Here is a 20,944-nt window from a genome sequence, read left to right on the forward strand (position 1 = left end):
TGCATGGCCTCCCCGAGAGGACAGGCTCCTCTGCCCCCCGCGTCCAGTGTCCAGGCAGGTGGAGGCCCCACTGTGCTGGTCAGGTGTGCACACCCCTGAACCGCTTGGTGACACCCGCTCCAGCCCCTCACACGAGGCTGAGCCAGCAAACAGTCCAGGCTGGCAGATGGACAGGGCGCTGCTGCCTGCGGCTCCCAAGGGCGGGGTCGGCCATGTTCCGGGCCTGTTAGCTGAGGGGCCCTTGGGCCAGTTCCAGGTCAGTCTGGTCCTCACGCTAGTGGGCACTACAAGCATAGCTAGCCTCACCAGCTGGGCTACAGAGATCCCTTACGGGTCAGTGTGGTGCCCGGCCTCCAGCACCTGCCCAGTCATCGCTGGCCATCTGCGTCCTGGGTGTGGAGCTCTCTAGGCACCGGAGTTGGGGAGAGGGCAGCCTGCCCACCAGCCCCTCTTCGGCCTTAGAAGGCAGTCTGTACGCCCTTGGAGGGGGCAGTCTCTGGTGGCTGTGGGTGGTGGGTGGGGCAGGGCCCTGCTGACAACTGGAGGGGCCTGCAGGGCTGAGGTCAGTGCCAGGTGGGAGCAGGCGCGCGGATGGCAGCTGCGCTGGCCTGCCCTTACGGGGCACGGCGCGAGTGGGGCTGGGCCTGTTTGAGGCTTCCTCCCCCCGAAAGCAGTCACCTGGTGGGGAGAAGGGCCATGGCCTGTCGGCAGAGAGTTCAGGACCTTCCTGCCCACCCACGCTGACCCGGCAGGGCCCCTCAGCAGGAGCAGCAGACACAGACGCGCAGTAAAACAGGAGAGCTTTATGGTCCGAGTGGTGTGGAAGGACAGTGAAGGACACGAGAGTGTTGAGGGCCTCCTGCTCGGCCCGTGCATGCCCCAAGCTCAGGTGCAAAGCCGGACGCTGTGGCTGGGAGAGCCGCCCCCGCAGAGGCGCCAGTCAGTGCCTCGGCACACGGGGGTCCCGGGGTCCGGGGACGGAGGCCTGCAGTACCGGCTGAGCCGCAGCAGGAAGCAGGGACGGCCCGCATGCAGCAGGCCAGGTGAGCGCGTGCGGCGAGCCGGGGGCGAGCAGGGGACGGCACCCCCCCCCCTGTAAACAGCCTCACGGGCCTCCTCGGCCTGTCCCATCCCTGAGAAGCGCTGGGGGCCGGCTGCCCGTCGCCCCTCCCTGCAGGCAGGCCTAGACCCCAGCGCACGCGGAGCGCCCAAGGTCCGCGGGCCGGGGCCTAGAGCGCCTCGTAGTCGCCGCCGCCGCGGAGGGGGCCGCTGGGCGCTCCGCCGCCCAGGAAGGCCTCCAGCTCATCCAGGGCCGTCCTCTGCGGGCCCCGAGGCCGCCGCCGCGCGTCCCTGCCCTTGTCGTCCGGCCGCTCCCGGCTCTTCTTATGCTTGCTCCTCTTCCTTGCCGCCTTGTCTTCCTCCTGGAGGGGAACAGCGCGGTGTCAGGGGGCCGGGCGGGCAGAGCCGCCCAGGGCACTCGGGGCTGGGGGTGCGAGTACCTCTCTGCTCTTCTTTTTCTTCTTCTTCTCCTTTGCGGGGGGCCTGCCCTCCTTACCTGCAGGTGAGAGGCGGTGTCAGCGCCCCGGGCCCGACCCACCCTGGGCCTCCAGGCCTGGCAGGAGAGGTCAGCCTGGGTTAAGCCGGGGGTGGGCAGGTCTTGTCTGAGCTGGGGTTCCCGGGTCCCCAGCGTGAGCACAGCCCAGAGCCAGCAACCAGCCCTTCAGCCTCTGCCCTGGGTCTGGGCGGGGCCCGGGCTGCTCCTGCAGACAGACGTCCTTTCCTCTCCGCTCTGGGGACGGGGAAGGCCCGGGGAGGCCCCAGGCGAGCTTCTAGGCTCGACTGGCCCAGATGAGGCTGGGACAACGCTGGGAGCCGGCGAGCCAGGGACCAGGCCCTCTTTCCACGGAGGGCCAGAAAGGCAGGGCGGGACCGAGGCCCGGAAGCGTTCCTGCCCACTGCCCACGGGCCTCCCGTGTGGCCGCAGGTCACGTGCCTGAGAAGCTGGGAGGCAGTCAGAACACAGCGGGGCCGTGCAGAGCAGGGCTGGGCACGGGGCTTCTGGCCTGTCGGGGGCCGCAGCCAGGCCCCCTCACCCTGCTCTGGAGCCCCAGGGTTCAGGGCGAGGGCGAGGTCAGCAGGCGCCTGGCAGGAGGGGTAGGGCATGCCGGCGTGGCTACCTTCCTCGCTGCTGTCCTTGCGGCCCGGCTCTTCCAGCCCCAGCCCGAAGAGGTCGCAGTCGTCCTTCAGTCTGAAGGAGGGGGCCAGCGGCTTGCGGGGCACGGGGGGCTGCACGGGGCCAGCTTCCTCATCGGTCAGGTCAGAGAGGTCCTCTCGCACGGGGAACTCACCCTGGACGGGGAGCAGGCGGGTCAGCCGCAGAACCGCCCCAGCTGTCACGTGACCCTCGGGTGCTCCCGTTACCTCTTCCCCCCGGGGCTCCCCCAATGACAACGGCCCGCATGTGGCGGCTGTGACGCGGCAGCCCCATGCTGTCTCACGAACAGGGTCAGCCGGGCCTGGCATACACGGCGCCCCGTGGGGCAGCCCTGCAGTCCCCAGCTGGCCTGACCAGGCCCTGGGACCCCTGCATCTCGGGTGGCGCGTCCACTGTCCCCCCCCGCAGCTGCCCTGGGCTCACAGGCGGCACGGGGGCCAGGTTGGTCCTCACCGCTCTCCGCTGAGCGTCGGAGTCGCTCTCAAAGTCCGGGTCGTCCATGACGAAGGACAGCATCTGGGCGGCGATGGGCCCCTCAGGGTCGCTCTCGGACGATGCTGGCTTGTCCGTGCTCTCCTCCAGCCCGCGAGAGGGGCCCTCGGGGTGAGGCTTGGCGCCGCGTGGCCGGCGGGGCTCTGCCGCTCTGGGAGCTGCGTCCCGGGGCGGCTCCGAGGCCTTCGTGGAGGACCTGAGGACACCGAGGAGCGTCAGGGAGCCGAGGCCGCCTCCCCTCCTCCCGTGCCTCCGGGACTTCTTCTCTTCCCGCCCCACCATACCGTCTGGTCTCTGGCTCCGGGCACTTCTGGGGGGCCAGGACTGTGGCCTTGGGGTGCCCTGCCCCCTCCTCGCTGGACAGAGTGATGTCCTCCCTGGAGATGGAGCCCGTGGGTGGCAGGGGCCTGCTGGGTGGCTTATCTTCAAGGTCCACGTCGTCCTGGAAACCTGCCACCATTGGGTTCCCTCCCAGGGTCTCCCCGTCGCTGCAGGGAGGGCGGGGCAGTCAGAGGTCACTAGGGTACAGAGTGGCCACTCTGGCCTCCAGGCCTGGGCCTGTGGGGCTGCTCCACCCTGCGTGGACGCAGCCAAGGGGCACCGGCTGCAAGGGCAGCCTGGGGGCGGTTCTGTGGAAGGACCGCCATGCCTGTGACTGTGGCAGAGCTCGGGGGCGGGTCTGATGTTGGCGGGGCGCTGGGAAGGGGCATGTGCAAGGAGGGGCTGCGGACGGCCACCACCCCTGGAGAGAAGCGCTCGGCGGCTCTCTGGCCCTGGGCTCCTTCCACCCGGCCTGCACTCCTAACGGCACCAGCCCAAGGTCACTGACGAAGATGCAGCCGGCAGCCAGGGGGAGGACACCGAGGAGTCAGGCTATGGCCTGAAGCTGGGCTCCCTTCCTCCTCTGCACGCCTCTGCTCTGTCCCCAGCGCCCAGATGCGGAGGGGCATGTGTTCCTGGAGTCCACACCCGTCAGGCGGAGGGCCAGGCTGAAGACAGCCCCAGCTGCCCGCATGCCTCCAGGCCCTGCCCTCACCTGTCGCTGTCTGAGGGGCCCCTGGCTCCCAGTCTCTCCTCGTCCTTGGAGGGGGCTGTGTCCTCCAGGAAGCTGCGATCCAGGCTGTCTTCAGGAATGAAATCCTCTACATTCTGGACTTTCACTGAGGCCTCTGCAGCTGGGGCTGGCTCTGTGGACAGTGGGTGCCAGCTCGTGCTCAGCAACCCCCCCCGCCCCCCACCCCGGGCTGGGCCGTGAGTGGGTGGTGTGGCCGGGCTGCGGGGCTGTCTGCCCAGGAGGAAGGAGGACCTTGTCCCTTCCGGGGCCAGGGAGACAGGGCTGCTCTTTGGGCCTCCCTGGGAGTGGGGGCCTACCTGGGGGTGGGGGCCTACCTGGGGGTGGGGGCCTACCTGGGGGTGGGGGCCTACCTGGGGGTGGGGGCCTACCTGGGGGTGGGGGGGCCGCCTCGGTTGTAGATGCAGCCCCAAACAGCCGCGCGATGATGCTGCGTCGGGGAGGTGCGGCCTCAGAGGGGGCAGGGGGCGCCGGGGGGGCCTGGAGGGGCGGCTGCGGAGCTGGCTGGGGCGTGCTGGGGCTGGAGCTCCCCGTGGACACTGCGCTTGGAGGCACGACTGGGGACTGGGAGCCAGAGGACGGGCTCTGCCCGTTGGTGGTCAGCGGGGACGCGTGGCCGCGGCTGCGCGCTTCCATCATCTCCAGGAAGCTGCGGGAAACCGGGCCGTGTGAGCACACCACCCTCCCCGCGTGAGGTCCCTGCCCCGGGGTCCTGGGCACCACCTCCCCCTGGGTGAGGACACTGGCATCACGGAAGCCTGAGCAGGGCCTTCCTCTGGGGGGGCCGGGCTTTCAAACAGAAGGAAGGTGTGCAACGGAGAGCCGGCGTCCTTGCCTCTAGGCTGGTGTGTGGAGACGGGACGGGTCTTGGCAGGGGCTGGACCCCCAGACCGCATCGGTCCCCCAGCTGCTCAGGGCAGGTCGCAGGGACACCACTGCCGAGCCCCCAGGGCGCTGCCTTCTCCAGGGACCCTCCTGGGGGCTGGCGGGAGGTGGGCACCACGGGGGGCTCCAGCTGCCACCTCCCCAGGGAACCTGGTGCCCAAGATCAGTTAGAGACCTGGCAGGAGCTGGTCAGCCTTGGGGGGGCGGGCATCTGCAGCAAGGCCAGCCTGACAGAGTGGCTGAAAATGCCCCCACCCCAATGACCCCTGCCACCCGCCTCTCGCTGTTTCAGAAGCAGTAGCTGGATCTGTCTCCGGGGAGGCACAAAAGCCCTTCCCTGAGGCCCCTGGCAGGGTGAGGAGACGTGAGGGTCCTGCCTGAGCTACAACCCCTGAGCGCAGGTGGGAAAGAGGCTGCCCCGCCCCCAGAACACCCAACAGAGCACAGGACACATTTTAGGGGGGAGTTCGGGGCCAGGCCTTCCCCGGAGAACACTTGCCCACCCCAGGAGATGACCCTGATCCTCAGGCAGACAGGGCTGCCATGTGGTCTGGGCGCCCAGAACCCTCCCTGTCGCGGGTCAGAGGAGTGCCGGCAGGGGCTGCTCCCCACAGATCAGCCATCCCACTGGACACCTCGGACAACACTCCTCCCTCTGCTCTCAGGAGCCAGGAGGTTTGGGTCCACCCCCGTGCCCTGCCAGGGGCAAGGAGCTGTCTCCACAGGAGTCAGCCGGGAACACTGAGGTCAAAACGGGGATGGGGCCTCAGCCGGCAAACAGGGCCGCCAGGCGTGCAGGGGCCTGGGGTGGGCACGTGGCCGGTCAGCGGCGCCCCGGGCTGCACACCAGGTGGCCAGCAGCTGGGGCGGTCTGGGCAGAGGCATGGGGGGGGCGATGCCACCAGGCAGCCGGGGTGCCCACAGCTGCACCAGGCCTGAGCAACCCCACCGCCACGACAGACAGCTGTCTGGGGAGCAGCTGCGGAGGCAGCTCGAGGGGACTGAAGCCACTCTGTGTGCCCATCACACCAATCGAGGCAGGCCGGGCCAGAAGTGCGCAGCGGGCAGGGGTGGCAGAGCTCGCGTGTCCGACCTCCCATGCCAAGGAGGCTGGGGAAGAGCCTGTTATCTCATCTGCTTCCCAGGAAGGGCTGAGGCCTGACTGCAGCAAGGCCCAGGGCCTGGACCACACTCAGAACTGACGTGACTTGGTTTCTGAGCAGCAGCTCCTCGCGCAGACACATCTTCACGGGGCGGGAGGCACGCGCACGCTGCCCGCCAAGCACAGTGCCAAGCTGGGGGCATGGCCTGGCCCAGCGTGCACCAGCGGCCCTGCAGAGCCCGCCTGCGGGCCTGAGCGCGAGCCTGGCCCAGCCGACACGTACATGTCGTAGTTCTGGTCCTCGGTCTCCTGCTGCACAGACAGCTCCTCCAGCGTGGCGTCGATGTCCAACTGGTTCGTCTCCAGCTGCCGCAGCAGCGTCTCCCTCTGCAGACAGGAAGCAGGAGGCTGAGCCGGGGGCGTCACTGGGGTGATCGCCCCTTCGCTTGGTGGCCCCCGATGGACAAGGCCGCCACAGAGCCGAGAGCCCGCAGGGCCGCGCCCAGGGGCCAGTGAGATGCTTCGGTGGCTCCGTGGGGCTCCAGGAGCGGAGGTCGCAACGTGTGCAAAGCACCCGGAGACAGCTCCCCATTCACACAGGTGCCCTGAGATTCGAGAAGCTCCAGCACTTGCTGAAACACGTGCCTCTTGCCAGCCCGGTGCTCTGCGTCAGGACGGTTTCCACCTTCCACTCCACCCTTCAACCCACGCTGGGGGTGTTTTCTTGTGACCATGTGCACGCTGTGCTTGGACAGGAAGCTAAAGGCATCCCTGAGGGTGAAGCAGATCAACCCCCAGAGTCCCCAGGGAAAGGGCAGGTGAAGGGCGAGTGCCCGCATCCTGGCCTTCAGGGGCCTTGTCTCTTCAGAAGGCAGGAGGGGAGGACGGACGCTCTCACTAGTGAGCTCCGCACCCTTTCAGAGGAAGCAGCGAGGCCTCCGCGGCGGCAGGAGCCACAGGCCAACATCCCAGGGACGAACCGTGAGGTGATGTGCGTCTGTGCTCCATGAGGAGCAGGGCTGTCACCTCTAGGGTCTCGCCTTGAAAGCCCATCGCTCGTCTAAGGTCAGAGTCCGAGCCAGATACGTCTGAGGAGCCATCGCAGCCTACAGAGCTGTGACCGCGACGTGTGGGGCTATCGCTGGGGCGGGGCGGGGGTGAGCTGGGCCAGGGCACAGGAAGCCTCTGCCTTTTCTGTAAACCTAAGAGCATCCCCCAACAAAAGGGCGAGCGAGACTCCTGCGGAGGATGGCCCACCAGGTGGAGGAGGGTGGGGGCTTCTCAGCCCCTGCAGCTGTGGGCAGAGTGCCCAGGCCCACAGCACCAGGCCCACGGCAGGGACACAGCGGCACGGCCACAAGGGCGGGTGGCTGCCGTGAGCCATGGTGCCAAGGACGACGTGCGCGGACACGTGGGGGCCCCAAAGCTGGGCCCGTGGTTCCAGAAGGGCCCAGCTCCCCGACCAGCCTGGGGCACCCCGACTGGTGGCTCCAAGCCCTGCCCCCTGCTGGAGGGGCTCACCTGGAGCTGCAGGAAGGGGATGTTAAAGAACCTGTGCAGGTACTTGAGGCCGAAGCTGTTCTTCATGGAGGACTCGGCGTACCGGAAGTAAGAGGATCCCGGGGGCCTGTTCGCAGAAGAGCAAAGACAGGAGAGACTGAGGCGGCCGGGGCATCGGGCCGCAGGCCCTCTGGGCCAAGGATGCACCCGGGCCAGGCTGTCCTGGGGACAGTGCCCACCGGGGCGCTGAGTCGATCAGCAGGTGATGGGCCCACAGTCCTAGGTGCAGACCTGAGGTTCAGACGGCTTTGGTCAGCTGGGCGCCCTCCGGTGGACGCCCAGACCAGGCCCCTGGGGCCCGTCTGCCCCTGTAGGACCTCCCTGCCCCCGGGGACCACGGCCTGGGGACGGACATTCCCCGCCTCACACTGGGGCTGCTTGGTCCTGACCCCGCCCAGGTCTGTCTCCAGGAGGGTCCACGGCCCTGCAGCTGGGTGGGCGGCCACGGCTCGGGAAGGGCTGCTGTGCCAGGTACGTTGGGGGGGGGGCAGGCGCACGGGGAGGGGGGGGCAGGGGTACGGGGGGGGCAGGCGCACGGGGAGGGGGGCAGGGGTACGGGGGGGCAGGCGCACGGGGAGGGGGGCAGGGGTACAGGGGGGGGCAGGCGCACGGGGAGGGGGGCAGGGGTACGGGGGAGGGGGGCAGGCACACGGGGGGGCAGGCGCACGGGGAGGGGGGGAGGCGCACGGGGGGGCAGGTGCACGGGGAGGGGGGGGCAGGCGCACGGCGGGGGGGTGGGGTGGCGCACGACAGGCACGCCCAGGGCACGAGTGTGCCTGGGGGCAGGCGGGCCCACCTGTCCAGGTGGTCAAGGACGTCACGCACGTCGTCGGGCAGGACGACGCGGTGCTCGCCCATGTCGCGGTAGTTCCCCAGCACACACACAGGCACGTGCGTCGGCACCTTGGGCAGCTCCCGCAGGATGTAGTTGAAGGTCCTCAGGGGGCACATGGGGGAGAGACCTGCCTGAGCTTCCACCCGAGGAGGGCGTGGGTGCGGCGTCAGAGGACCCTGGGGGCGCATGCCATGCACCCTGCAAGACAGCCTGAGGGGTCACCCTGTACCCGCGTGTCCCCAGACCCATCTGCACCCCCTGTGGGCACCATGCGCCCAGGCTGCTTTCAGTGGTGGTGGGGGGCCCTGGCTGGCCTGGCATGGTCTCTCCTGAGTGCGCCCCCCCTGCCCCCAATCCAGGATGGCCGCTGTGCTCTAACCTGGAGCCAGCCCGCCTCTGGCCGCTGCGTGCATGCTCTACGCACACTGAGCCACCGGACCGGAAACCCCGGGCGGGGGGGGGTCCCCAGCACCCTCTTCTGCGTGATGGGGACAGCGCCTGCCGCCACCACCCCGGAGCTGCGGGAGCCGAGCCGAGCCCCCTGGTGCTCTGTGGCCCTCGGTCCACGAACCCCCATCACGGGGCCTCCTGGATGGGCCTCAGCCTCCCTGCCGCTCCCCCCACCTCTGCCAGCAGCCTGAGGCGCAGGGACACCCGTCCTGCTCGCCCACGCGGCTCCCACGGGGCCCCCCGGCCTCCAGGTTACAGCTCATCCAGCCTAGGCCACGCACTTCAGCCGTGCTGACGGGCACACAAGGCCATCGGGGCCGTGCCAGCACCTGTGCTGGTCCCAGGATGGGACGGCAGCCCTGGCCCCCGGGGCGGGGCCCCCCAGCCCAGCTGTGCCCAGAGGCAGAGCTGCTACTGCTGCAGGGGGTCCGGCCTTGAGCTCCGGGCCAAGCGGCGACCCCTCCTGCTGAGCGCCCAGCTGTGGATGGGTGCCCCGTCCTCAGTGGGCACTGAGGCGTCCGTCCCTGCAGCTGGGAGGGTGGGTCCTGAGAGCATTGGCTGAGGTGCTAGCCCAGGCACCCGAGTCACACGGGCACCCCGGCTGAGCGGGTGAAGCCCGGGAGACTGAGTCCAGCCGTGACGCGGGGCCTGGGTAAAGGAGCGCCCACACCGGGAGTGGCCACGTCCCGGCAGGTCCCAGCGGCGGCCTGGGGTGTGGGTGCGGCAGCTCCGGGGAAGGCTGGACATGCCCTTCGGAGCTGGTGGAGGCTGTCCCTGCACCTCTGCATGTCCCTCTCTGCCTCTCTTGCTCCTGAGCCTTGGCTGTGACGAGCCACAGCGGGGTGCCCTCCCAGCGAGCCCAGGAATGTGGGATCAGAGGACCCCAACACAAGTGACCACTCGACGCTGTGCATCCCAGATGGTGTCTTCAGCAAGGGCTGCACAGCTGGGGGGCGTGTGCCTCCCCTACCCCGGCCTGCCGTCCGGCGCACATGTGAGCACCCCACCTGGCCCCACTTCCAGCCCCACTCCCAGACTCGAGTGCTGAGGCCCCCAGGCCGGCGGCTCCCAGAGGCTGAACGGCTGGGGCACTCCCAGCCCAAGGCCGGCCCTGGAGCCACACGGGGCATAGTCTCGGGAGGTGCGATGCTCTCGCAAGCCAGGGCCCTTACCACTGCTTGGTGATGTCAAACATCATGACCACCCCGTTGCAGTTCTTGTACACGTCCAGGAACTCGGCATCCAGCGCCATCTCCGACTCCGCCTACGGACGGGGAACCAAACCTCAGAGATGGGCCACGTCCCACATGTGAGCACCCGCCTCCTGGGGAAGGCTGAATATGTCTTTTAAACTGAAAAGACATCAGCTCTTTTTGTTTTAGGGGAAGAAAATAAGTCAACGCAAGGTTAACTGGCGCGGCCACAAGGGGCCTGCCCTCAGGTGAGGGTCCCCCACACGCTGCTGGCGGCGTCCTGCAAGCGGGGCTCACAGAGGCGCCACCGTGGGGACTAGTGGGCTGAAGTACGTCCCAGACTCAAGAACGTAGCCCCAGAGAACCTTCCAGAACCCACACCAGGGAGGCTTGTGGTGCTGGGGGCAATGCAACGTGCCCACGAAGGTCAGAGACCTGGGCCAGGGGTCATGGAACCTTCGGGTCCACTGTCAGGAGGCCGTGCGTGGACAGGAGGACATGAACAGAAGGCCCTCGAAGCTGGCAGACAGTCACGGGTCAGGAGGACTGCCATTCGTGGGAGAGTCCTCATGGAGCCACAGGTGGGCCACGAATGCCTGGGCCTCACCCGCAGGCACGCCAGGCCTCTGCCAGGAGTGAAATGTGACCTCTCCACCTGAACACCTCCCAGGTCACTGCAGCCCCAAGTGGGGTGCGGCAGGGGTCACGGACGTGAGCAGCAGCTCGGGTCAGTCCGCCACCCCACGCGACCCCAGGCCGCAAGGAATGGCTGCTGCGTCCCTCCAGCGCCAGCACAGATGCGGTCCTCAGGAGGGCCACGCCAGGCGGGCAGAGGGGCTGAAGCGCAGATGCCTACTCATGACTGCCCCCCGAAGTCGGGGCCACATAGAACAGACCAGCTCACCTCCTGGGGGTCGTTCTCCATCTTCAGGCCTTCGCCTCGCTTCTTGCATTTTCCTTAGGGAAAGACGGACAGAGTCACGGGGCGGAAACGCCGTGCCCAAGGGTGGTGTGAGCGGGGGTGGCCACTCCCCGTGCCCCCACCCTCTCCAGCAGGGCCTCACACATGCTGGGCAGCAAAGGTCACGGCGCCTGAGCGCTCAGCACTGGGCGCTCACCCCTTACCGCAGACCCAGGAGCCGACACGACAGCCGGCACGGAGCCCGGCCTCTGGCCAGCCCGCCTGCTGCTGGAGCGGACAGTGAGCCTGCCCGGGGGGCCGGGTGGAGGGAACAGGGCTTGAGGGGGCAGCAGAGGAGCCGCTCAGAGGGAGGGAGCACAGCTGCAGGAGGGAGAGAGCCCGAAAGAGAAAGAGCGTGCTCATGATGGACACAACTCACCTTTGTCAACTACATCCCAGACTTCAACTTTCACGATATCATCAGTGGCTAAAACGGGGGGAGAACAGTAGGATCAGCACCCAGTGTCAACCTGCGGTTTCAGAGACGGGCCTCCAGGGGCTGTGCAGACGTCACGTCCCCCGGGCGCCTCCCCCAGGGCTCCTGCACAGGCGCAGGGGCAGCGTCCGGGACGCTCCTTCCCGGGAAGGCGGGGAGCAATCTGGATGCGTGCGCAGGTGACAGGACCCCGTGTCCTAAAGGCGCCCCTGGGGCAGGCTCGTGCCCAGCCAGTGCCCTGCACCCCGGCTGCTGCGGGAAGGCCTGGTCCCAGCGGCTCCACAGCTGCTCTTTGGCAGCGGTGCCTAGGGGTCGCCAGTCTGGGGTGAGGTAAGGGCTCGTCCCCAGGCAGTCGGGGGGCTACCCACCTCCCCAAGATACCGAGGGGAAGGGGAGAGAGACGCGTGCCACCCAGAGGAGGGACAGAGCTTCGCCCCGAACAGAGAAGTGGCACCCTGGGGGTGAGGCCCCGGTGCAGCCGGCGGGCAGGGTGACACCGAGCCCACGTGGCTGCCGTCGCTGGGAGGGTCAGCTCTGTCAAGGCCCGGGTGTCCTGTTGTCGGCTCACGGGACTTGGTTTTTCGATGACAAGGAATATTTAAAACGTCTCAAAGGCCTTTTACTGTCATGACTCCTGAGCACGCAGAGCGGCTTCTCTGCCTCACCGCAGGGTCCCAGCGGTCACCAACCCCCGCGAGGGGAGAGGAGGGCCCACCATCCTGGTCATGCCCTGGTGGCCACCAGGTCTGCTCTGCCCACCAGGTGACCCTGCCAACAAACCCCTCCCAGGACCCTGCGGGGATGGGGCTTCAGAAGGCTGCTGAGAGCAGGACCGAGGAGCCTGTCTGCTGAGGCCAGCGTGTGCCGCGGCTGGAACCGTCCCGGCCCGGATGGTCTGCCCCCCGGCACTAACCCCCAGGTGGAGCGAGCCTCCTGCAGGAGCAGGGACTTCAGGGCGTGTGGGCCCAGGAGAGCCCCTCCCCCGCAGGCCGGGCCCCTCACTTTTGTAGCTCCAGTGGATGCTGGTGACCTGGATCTCCTGCGTGGGGATGTACTCCTCCACGAACTTCCTGCCCTGCAGCCGGTGCCACAGTGCCGTCTTGCCCGTGTTCCTGTCCCCGCGGATCACGATCTTCACTGGGAGAGAGCACAGGTCAGGCAAACAATCAAAGCAGGGCAAACTCGCTCCCCTGCGAGCGTCCCCGCCCAGCTTCTGCACACAAGTGCCTGTGTGCCCGCAGCAGGGAGCCCTGGGGGAAGAGGCAGTGGGCACAGGCTGCAGAGCGGGCAGCTCTGCCCTCCCCCAGGCCCCCAGGGCAGCTGACCGACACCCGGAGTCCGCACTCGGGAAGGCAGCCTCCGCAGTGCGCTCACCTCCACAGCCCCGAGTGTCCCATGTCTGCCCTTAACCTCCTTTCCCGCAGCCCTGGCGTCTTGGGTGCAGGACTCTGCGGGACGCAGGGCTCCTCACGACCACACGTGGGGTGACGGCAGGAAGCCTGGATTCTACTTTGCTGCCCAGCCACTGTTTAGGAGGTGCACTCACGCAGACGCCCGAGGACAGGGCGGGCTGGGGACAAGGTGGGGACATGTCCAGGTGGCAAGTTCCCAAGGTGCCGCCGAGGAACGGACTTCCTGCCGCCTGCAGAAAAGGCAGGGGCTCGGCCTAAGAGTGTTCCAGAGAGCTGGGCAGTGGGCAGAACCAGTGGGTCAGGGTGGAGTGGATGGCCTTGGGTGGGCGGCTGGACCTCTGGGGAGGGAAGCTGGGCGGCCTGCAGGGAGGCGCTCCGGAGGCCACAGGCCGGGCGGGTGTGACGGGTGGGCGGCTGGACCTCTGGGGAGGGAAGCTCCGGAGGCCACAGGCCGGGCGGGTGTGACGGGTGGGCGGCTGGACCTCTGGGGAGGGAAGCTCCGGAGGCCACAGGCCGGGCTGGGAGCACAGACGCTGTGTTTCTCACCCGGCCACTCTTCTAAGTTTTCAGCAGAGGGACACGAAGTCGCCCGAAACACTTCATGTTCCAGGGCTGCGTGGCTGCAGGTGTGAGCTCTTTTTTTTTTTTTTTAGTTAGTTTATTTTCTATTTTTTAACTTTACAATATTGTATTTGTTTTGCAAGAAATATTCTTTGTTAAAGAGCAGATTAATAACACGTTTTCCATGTTCTTATAAAAAACAAGATCCTGATATGCATAATGAATCTAAATCAAAAATCCACACATGGTAGCGGAAATTCTGTCAACTTTCAGCCTGATACAACATAAATCCACAGTTATTTTGCATAAACAATTCAAAATTTAAGTTTATAATGGAAATGTCAACAAGTCTTAACTACAACATTACTGCTGATGGGCTCCACTATAGTTCACCCAGGCACAGCAGATGTGCACATCTGATAGACAGACTGCGTAGAAAATTAAAGCTATCAGAGCTATAAATTAGGAATACATAAATATGAACCCAGCAATGCCAAAGCATTAGAGCGGTTAAAGAAAAAAAAAAAAAAAGATGTGATGTAAACACAGCTGATAGTTTTCTCTGTAAGCCACTTTCCACTGATTTATAAAGCTATGGTTTTATAATTCTTTTAAAAAGGACAATGCTTCCACATTGCTACATGCAGTGATGTCATTGTATGTTCGTGACTACAATGCAATATTCAATCTTCTTACACAGCTTCATATAGCCCATCAGGATTTCTTCAGAAAGTCAGCCTGTCGTATTTTCAGTAGCCTTTAAGGCTTCTGTGGCCCTTGCGAAGTTCCTTAATAACTGATGGTAAAGCTTCTGGGTTAATCCCTTGTTCACAAAGCCGCACACATATAGACAGAGTTTCCATATCTAATCCAGTATTCAAAATTCTTGAAATCTCAAGTAGGACGCATTCAGATTCGTCGCCGCTGCCGCCGACCCGGCGCCACTGCTGCTCGCCATGGCGGAGGCCGAGGGAGGGGTGTGAACTCTTTATCCTTCATGATACTTGTTCTGTTTTTTTAATTAATCTCGCCAGGGGTTCATCAACGTAAACCATCACGTGCACACAGCCTGTTTGTTTGGTTGGACGCCTCTGTTGATTCTTCTTAAAAATCACTTGCTTCTGTTTTTTTCCTTGTCACTTACTTCCCTTTCCTTCCTTGGGGTTTATCCTGCTCGTTCCTGGGTTTTCAAGTTGTACCCCCAGGTCGAAGACCACCGTGCATGTGGGACATTCGTTATCAGGGAATCACAGACACTTCTGCGACCCGTAAATTACTTAGAGATGTTTTCAAGTTTCCCCTCAGGCCTGTACTTTTTGCTGTTCCTTCCTAACCAGTTCTACTCACTGCGGCCACAGACGTGGTCTTTATGGTACACGCTCCCGGCTGTCTGTGGGGACTGCCGGCGTTAGGAGCGCGCCTCGGTTTGGGTGGGGCTGGGTGCAGATGCCTGCGGTTCCGCCGGGTCTGCTGCCCGCCTGGCTGGTTGTGGGACCTGCACCCAGTCTCAGTGCCCGCGGCTCGGCATCCCCGAGGCTGATGCTTACCCAGTGCTCAGTTCCACATCCCCACTTCCAACCTTTCTACGCCCCTGTGAGCTGGACGCCTCTCTTACACATCACACACCAGAAGAAAATCAAATCGCAGTCTTTTTTTGCTGGTGAGTCTGCATGTTCATCTTCCCTGGCTGCTCACAGTTTCCAGTCCCTGCAGAGGTTCCCTCCCCTTTTGTCTGCCTTTTCATGATGGGCAAGATTTTGTAAATTCCTCTTTTTGCCTGGTATTTACTTGGAAGATTTGCAATTTATTTCTGTTCTTAGATTTTTGACACACACCTTTGCCACAGTCAAGTCTGAAGCTAATGTCCTTGGCTTCCACTCACACATCACCCATCACCGCTCAGCTCTGGGTTCTGTGCGGATGGCGGGCATTCTGGCCTCTCCTTCTGCGCTCCCCACGGGAGCCGTAAGGCTTGTTCACCCATCTCTGTGCCCTGCAGACCGCCTGCATCTCCCAAGCTCGCCGTCCATCTGCCTGGGGTGCACAGCCCAGGATTCATCTCGGTAGGAGCCTTGGCACAGCCTGGCCCCTGCAGACTGGAGGGCTGGCTGGGTGCTTTTCTAGGCCGACGGGGCCTCCCCTCAGCGCCCTCGCTGCCAGCGTGCGGGTTCCCAGCTGCCCTCTGAAGGCACTCTGTTCGCTCTGTTGTGTCTACGATCTGCCTCTTCAATTTTGCTGTCCTGAGATTCCCACGATGCATCCAGCTCTGGGGGGGGTGAAGGCCCCAGCCTCAGGCTTCTTGGCATTCCGAGTGCTCTGGGAGCTCCAGGAAACCCAGGCCTGCATTCCTCCAGTGCCTGCCTCTTCTGCATCCTGCTCTTTCCTTCTGAGACTCCAGTCACCCATGTGCAGGCCTGGCTCAGTTCTGAGCCTGCGGCTCCCCGCCCGGGGCAAACTCCATCTCCAGGTGAGATGTTCTGCTGTGTCACGTATCGGCCGGCTTCTTGTCTTAGTGATCGCGCCTTTTCATTTCTGGGGCCTCTTTGGTTCTTTTTCAACTTTTCTGTTCAGATTCTTGATATAATCTTACAACCATTTCCTTCTTTTATATGTTTCCGGTCCTATCACTTCGTGGCAAACAAATGGGGAAACAGTGGAAACAGGGAGAGACTTTACTTTTTGGGCTCCAAAATCACTGCAGATGGTGACTGCAGCCATGAAATTAAAAGATGCTTGCTCCTTGGGAGAAAAGCTTTGACCGACCTAGATAGCATTTAAAAAGCAAGAGACATTACTTTGCTGACAAAGGTCGTCTAGTCAAAGCTATAGCTTTTCCAATAGTCATGTATGGATGAGAGAGTTGGACTATAAAGAAAGCTGAGCGCCGAAGAATTGATGCTTTTGAACTGTGGTGTTGGAGAAGACTCTTGAGAGTCCCTTGGACTGCAAGGAGATCCAACCAGTCCATCCTATGGGAAATCAGTCCTGAATATTCATTGGAAGGACTGATGCTGAAGCTGAAGCTCCAATACTTTGACCACCTGATGCAAAGAACGGACTTATTGAAAAAGACCCTGATGCTGGGAAAGATTGAAGGCAGGAGGAGAAGGGGATGACGGAGGATGAGATGGTTGGATGGCATCACTGACTCGATGGACATGAGTTTGAGTAAGCTCTGGGAGTTGGTGATGGACAGGGAGGCCTGGCGTGCTGCAGTCCACGGGGTCGCGAAGAGTCGGACACAACTGAGCGATGGAACTGAACTGAACAACTTTAACATATATTTGTTTTCTATTCTGTTTTGGGAATGAAAAGTCTTAATTTTCTCTCCAACTGAAATCTTTTTAAAATTTGAAATGTATTCTTCAAAAAGCTAATTAGAAGAAACTGTATAATGCCAGAAATAAACAAAAAGACCTGATTTCATCCGGTTAAAAAAAGTAGCTGATCTCTACTTCCAAGTTAAAAAGTCAAATCAATCTTAGAAATTTAGACATCACTCAGATAAACCAAGTGATTCACTGAAAAACTTTTGATTAAGATTCACCCAAGAAGTGACAAGAAGCCCTTACTTGAGAAGTGTGTGGACGTTTTCCTGAACAGAACAGCTCCATTTCTATCCCATGCCTTTTATTCTAAGGAAGGAACACCACCGCAGACACAGAGGTCGGCTGAGGACCCCAGAGTCTCTTTTACTCCCTGATTCAACAGTAATTCACTCAGACTGCCACACACTGCAATCGAAACAGGGAACCTTTTTTTTTTTTAATGCTAAAGAAAGCTTCCTGTTTATCCTGGGTGGGAATGATGCATTCCCTCTGCAGCAGGCAGGACTGAAACCCAACCATGCCCTTTGCTGGTGCCACCGGCAGGGGTCGCTGGACAGCCGGCCCCCTCCTTCAGAGCAGCGCCTCCCAGCACAGCCTCTAGGGTCTCCCTTCAGAGCCCCTGGGACCGGGCGTCACCCGCACTTCCTCGGCTTGGCCCCACGCTTCTCTCCTGACGTCACTCCACTGCGATCCGCCCTGGGCTCTTCTCCGTGAGGCCGGCTCTGACCTTCCACTGAAAAGCCCCAATCTCAGCCCTGACCCTGCGCGGCTTCCCGACCCTTCAGTCGGGCCACGTGGTTAATGCCTCACCATGTTTTGTGCCCACTGTCTGCCTTCCACTCCCCCCTAAAATGTAAGCGCTGTAACACAAGAGACTGTGGTCTGGGTTTTCACTGGTGAACGCTCGGTAAATATTCGCTAAGCAGATGAGTGCCAGGGAAGGAAAACCTATAAAGGAGAACGTGGCACACATCGCAGGCAGCAAAGGCTCAGGAATTTGCACGTCAGCCCTGCTGGGGCAGGTCAAACAGTCTGCCAAACACAGCTGTTTCTTTCCGGAAGGAAAAGCTCTCCTGCCTGGTGAGCAGCCTTTCAAAGCTTTCTTGGGTTCTAGCACTGAAATCCGACCGGCCAGGACTCTGGCTGTCCCAACACCTGGAGGTTTTCTTGGTGAGGAATGCAGCACCAAGCAAGGGCACGGCATCCCCAAGACCAGCGCGTCCTCACTCCACCAAACTCAGCGGACCACCCGGGTCCAGCAGGAGCAGAGAGGGCAGACAACCCAGGGAGCGCCCTGCCACCTCACAGGCGGGTGGCTTCTGATCCACAGACACGCTCCGACGTCTCACGTGGGTTCTGATTCTAAATGTAACGTGTATTCTGTGCATGTGAGTCACTTCTCACCATCACAGCGATTTACATGAAAGCGACGTACCTGCTGCAGGAGAACAAAGTTCTAAAGGAGCTCTTACCCATAAAAACCCTGACCCCATAGTTATCATACAGCTGGTGTGCTCCCTTAAGTAAGATGTTTTGGAAAATAAATACTAGAAATATTCTTTTCTACTGACTAATAAAGGAAATAAAACACTTTGGGAAGTGTGTGTTAGCCCCTGACGGGGGCAGCCTGTCACACAGGCACACGGCTCCGTCTCTCAGCCGCACCGCGTCTCACTCACTTCGTTCCACATCACAATCTGCTGCCATGCACCTCCCAATACCTGAAGTGGGGTCTCTTCTCTGGAAGGACTCCAGTGCCCTTTCTGCTTCTGACCAACCCCTCAACCACAACCAGGGGGCATGTCCACCAGGGAGGGCTTTTCAGAAGGTGAACACTTTCCAGGCCAATTTCCAAAAGAGTAAGATTAAGTTTTAACAAATAGTACCATAACTAATAAAATTAAGCAGAGACGTTACTTTGCCAGTAAAGGTCCGTCTAGTCAAGGCTATGGTTTTTCCAGTAGTCGTGTATGGATGTGAGAGTTGGACCATAAAGAAAGCTGAGTGCTGAAGAATTGATGCTTTTGAACTGTGGTGTTGGAGAAGACTCTTGAGAGTCCCTTGGACTGCAAGGAGATCCAACCAGTCCATCCTAAAGGAGATCAGTCCTGGGTGTTCATTGGAAGGACTGATGTTGAAGCTGAAACTCCAATACTTTGGCCACCTGATGCGAAGAGATGACTTATTTGAAAAGACCCTGATGCTGGGAAGGATTGAAGGCGGGAGGAGACGGGGACGACAGAGGATGAGATGGCTGGATGGCATCACTGACTCAATGGACACGAGTTTGAGTAAGCTCTGGGAGTTGGTGAAGGACAGGGAGGCCTGGCGTGCTGCAGTCCATGGGGTCGTGAAGAGTCAGACACGACTGAGCGACTGACATGAACTGAATAAAATTAAATAACGGGAACCAAATGTGAATTGTAAAGACTTGTGAAAATGAATATTTTTTTAAGAAATATTTATTTACTTTTGGCTGTGTCGGGTCCTAACTGTGGCCCACAGACTGTTTTTTGTGGCACAAGGCTTCTCTCTAGTTGTGGTGAGCGGGCTCAGTGGTTGTCGCCCATGGGCTTAGTTTAGTTGCTCCTGGGCATGTGGGATCTTAGTTCCCCGACCAGGGATCGAACCCGTGTCCCCTGTACTGGAAGGTGGATGCTTAATCCACTGAGCCACCAGGGAAGTCCCTGAACATGAGTATTGTGACTTTCTATTCTCTTCTGGGAATGTGAGAGAATCACACACAAAACTGGGTAGAATACATGCAAAACAATTCCTCTTTTAAACTCAGTCTTTCCAATCAGTTTCTTAATATGGCACATTGTTAACTGAAATACAGGGGTCATCACAGAGACTGGCAGGCTCCCTTGAAAGTCAGAAATGGGGGAATGTCTCATATCTTGTAGCAACATATGGAAATACTTAAGAGGGAAACGATTTAGAAGCAGAGAACACATTCAAACAAACAAACAACTTCAAATACCTCTACCGAAAAGCCAGCAAGATAGAAAAACTTTAAAGAGGTCAAGAGGGCAGTCAGCGTCTAGGAGCTAAACAATTTTACATAATTTATAGCTGAGGACTGGAAACGATCTGGGCTTTCAGGGCATCGGGTAAATAACCCTTCCTTCCCGCAGAAGAAGAGAAGTCTCTGCAGTATCAAGAGTCTGTTCCTTCTGGAACTCTTCTAAATATATCTCTTACAAATGCTTCTCTTTAAAAAAAAGGGAGCAAGAACGAGCGGCGCAGCTGACATTCTCTCTTCAAACTGAATGAATACCAAGTGTACAAAGAAAAACCCCGTAGGTCCAACCAGCAGGCCACGCGAGTCCCCCGCTCCGTCTTCTCGCGGGTGGGGACACGGCTCGCGGGTGAAGAGCCCGCCACCCCTTTAAGACCGAGTCGCAGACCACAGACTCGCCCGCGTTATTTAAGAGCCCCTCTCAAACGGGGTCACCTGGGCCAGCCAGGGTGCCGCAGACGCACCCGGAGCTGCCTGGACGAACCACCCCGTGCACACGGGACGCACGACTGTCCCTCCGGGCCAGCATTCCTCGGGAATGACCCACAGCTCAGACGGGAGAGCCGCGGGCCGAGGGGCCCGACCCCCGGCCCTGGGGGCCTCTGGGCCCTCCTTGCCGGCCCGCATCACCTCCCGACCCCAAGGGAGCGCCCCGGGGCCCCCGCCAACTGCGCAGGCACAGGCAAGGGCTCAGCTCGCCGGAACGCAGAGTGCAAGGCCCTCGGGGTGCGACGAGTCCCCGAGCGCTTCCCGGGCCGGACGCTACCCGGATTCGGCGCGCCCTGGGCCCCCACCCTCCCCACACGCCCCGCACTCACTGTTGTACTGCACCCCCTTGGCGAAGCGCCTCTGCAGCGCCTGGTTCATGGACTGCAGCCCGGCCGGGATGTTCCTGTCGCGGCCCGGCGCCTGCTCCGACCCCACCAGCTTCTTGAGCGCGGAGAACATCTTCCCGCTCCCACGTCCGAGCCCGGTACGGCCCGCGAGCTCAGCGGCGGCGGCGGCGCGGCGCTAGTCGCACCATGTCCCGGGCTTCGGCGGGCGGACGCCGGCCTAGGACGGCCCGGGGACTCAGCCGCGGAGGCTCCGCTCCGGCCCCCACGGCCCCCGGCGCGGCCGCTCAGTGTTCGTCAGCGCCGCCATCTTGGCGCCGGCTCAGCAGGGCGCGCAGCTACGGGGCGCCGCGAGGGCCACGGGAGTTCGGCGCGAGAGCGGCGCGCGTGCGCAGAGCGCTGCGGGCGCGAGGCGTGCGGATACGGGTCGCCGCGAGGGTCATGGGAGGGCGGTGCGCGAGGTGCGCCTGCGCAGAGCGCTGCGGCCGCGGGGCGTGCGGGTACTGGCGCCGCGAGGGTCACGGGAGGGCGGTGCGGTGCGGTGCAGGCGAAGGGCCTTGGACTCTGGAGTCCCGAGTTACGAGTT

The 20,944-nt window shown here is 62.1% G+C and overlaps 1 protein-coding gene, 1 long non-coding RNA gene and 1 pseudogene across 4 annotated transcripts; 1 reads left to right on the plus strand and 2 right to left on the minus strand.

The window, feature by feature from the left end:
- Positions 1-783: 783 nt before the first annotated feature.
- Positions 784-20,692, minus strand: RABL6 (RAB, member RAS oncogene family like 6). Of its 3 annotated transcripts, none has more exons than XM_081593506.1 (15): positions 20,344-20,692; positions 12,204-12,338; positions 11,145-11,192; positions 10,709-10,761; positions 9,784-9,875; positions 8,123-8,263; positions 7,288-7,393; positions 6,050-6,153; positions 4,151-4,428; positions 3,744-3,894; positions 2,992-3,195; positions 2,669-2,903; positions 2,178-2,349; positions 1,500-1,555; positions 784-1,421 (listed from the first exon to the last, which is right to left on the minus strand). In XM_081593506.1, exons 1-15 carry the CDS (start codon positions 20,471-20,473, stop codon positions 1,230-1,232), a joined length of 2,097 nt encoding a protein of 698 aa, XP_081449632.1. In that variant the 5' UTR covers positions 20,474-20,692; the 3' UTR covers positions 784-1,229. The 3 variants fall into 3 exon arrangements, with proteins under 3 accessions (XP_081449632.1, XP_081449634.1, XP_081449633.1); XM_081593508.1 differs by having other exon boundaries at positions 9,784-9,935; positions 10,661-10,761; XM_081593507.1 differs by lacking the exon at positions 1,500-1,555.
- LOC145546489 (uncharacterized) lies at positions 11,767-18,931 on the plus strand. The gene is made up of 2 exons (XR_014082970.1): positions 11,767-13,239; positions 15,829-18,931. It is a non-coding gene; the product is annotated as an uncharacterized LOC145546489 (long non-coding RNA).
- LOC145546488 (mitotic-spindle organizing protein 1 pseudogene) lies at positions 13,805-14,132 on the minus strand (annotated as a pseudogene).
- Positions 20,693-20,944: the final 252 nt, after the last annotated feature.

The sequence above is a fragment of the Giraffa tippelskirchi genome, chromosome 4 (genome assembly GCF_054371585.1).
Source record: "Giraffa tippelskirchi isolate mGirTip1 chromosome 4, T2T-mGirTip1v1.2.pri, whole genome shotgun sequence".
In the NCBI taxonomy this organism is placed as follows: Eukaryota; Metazoa; Chordata; class Mammalia; order Artiodactyla; family Giraffidae; genus Giraffa; species Giraffa tippelskirchi.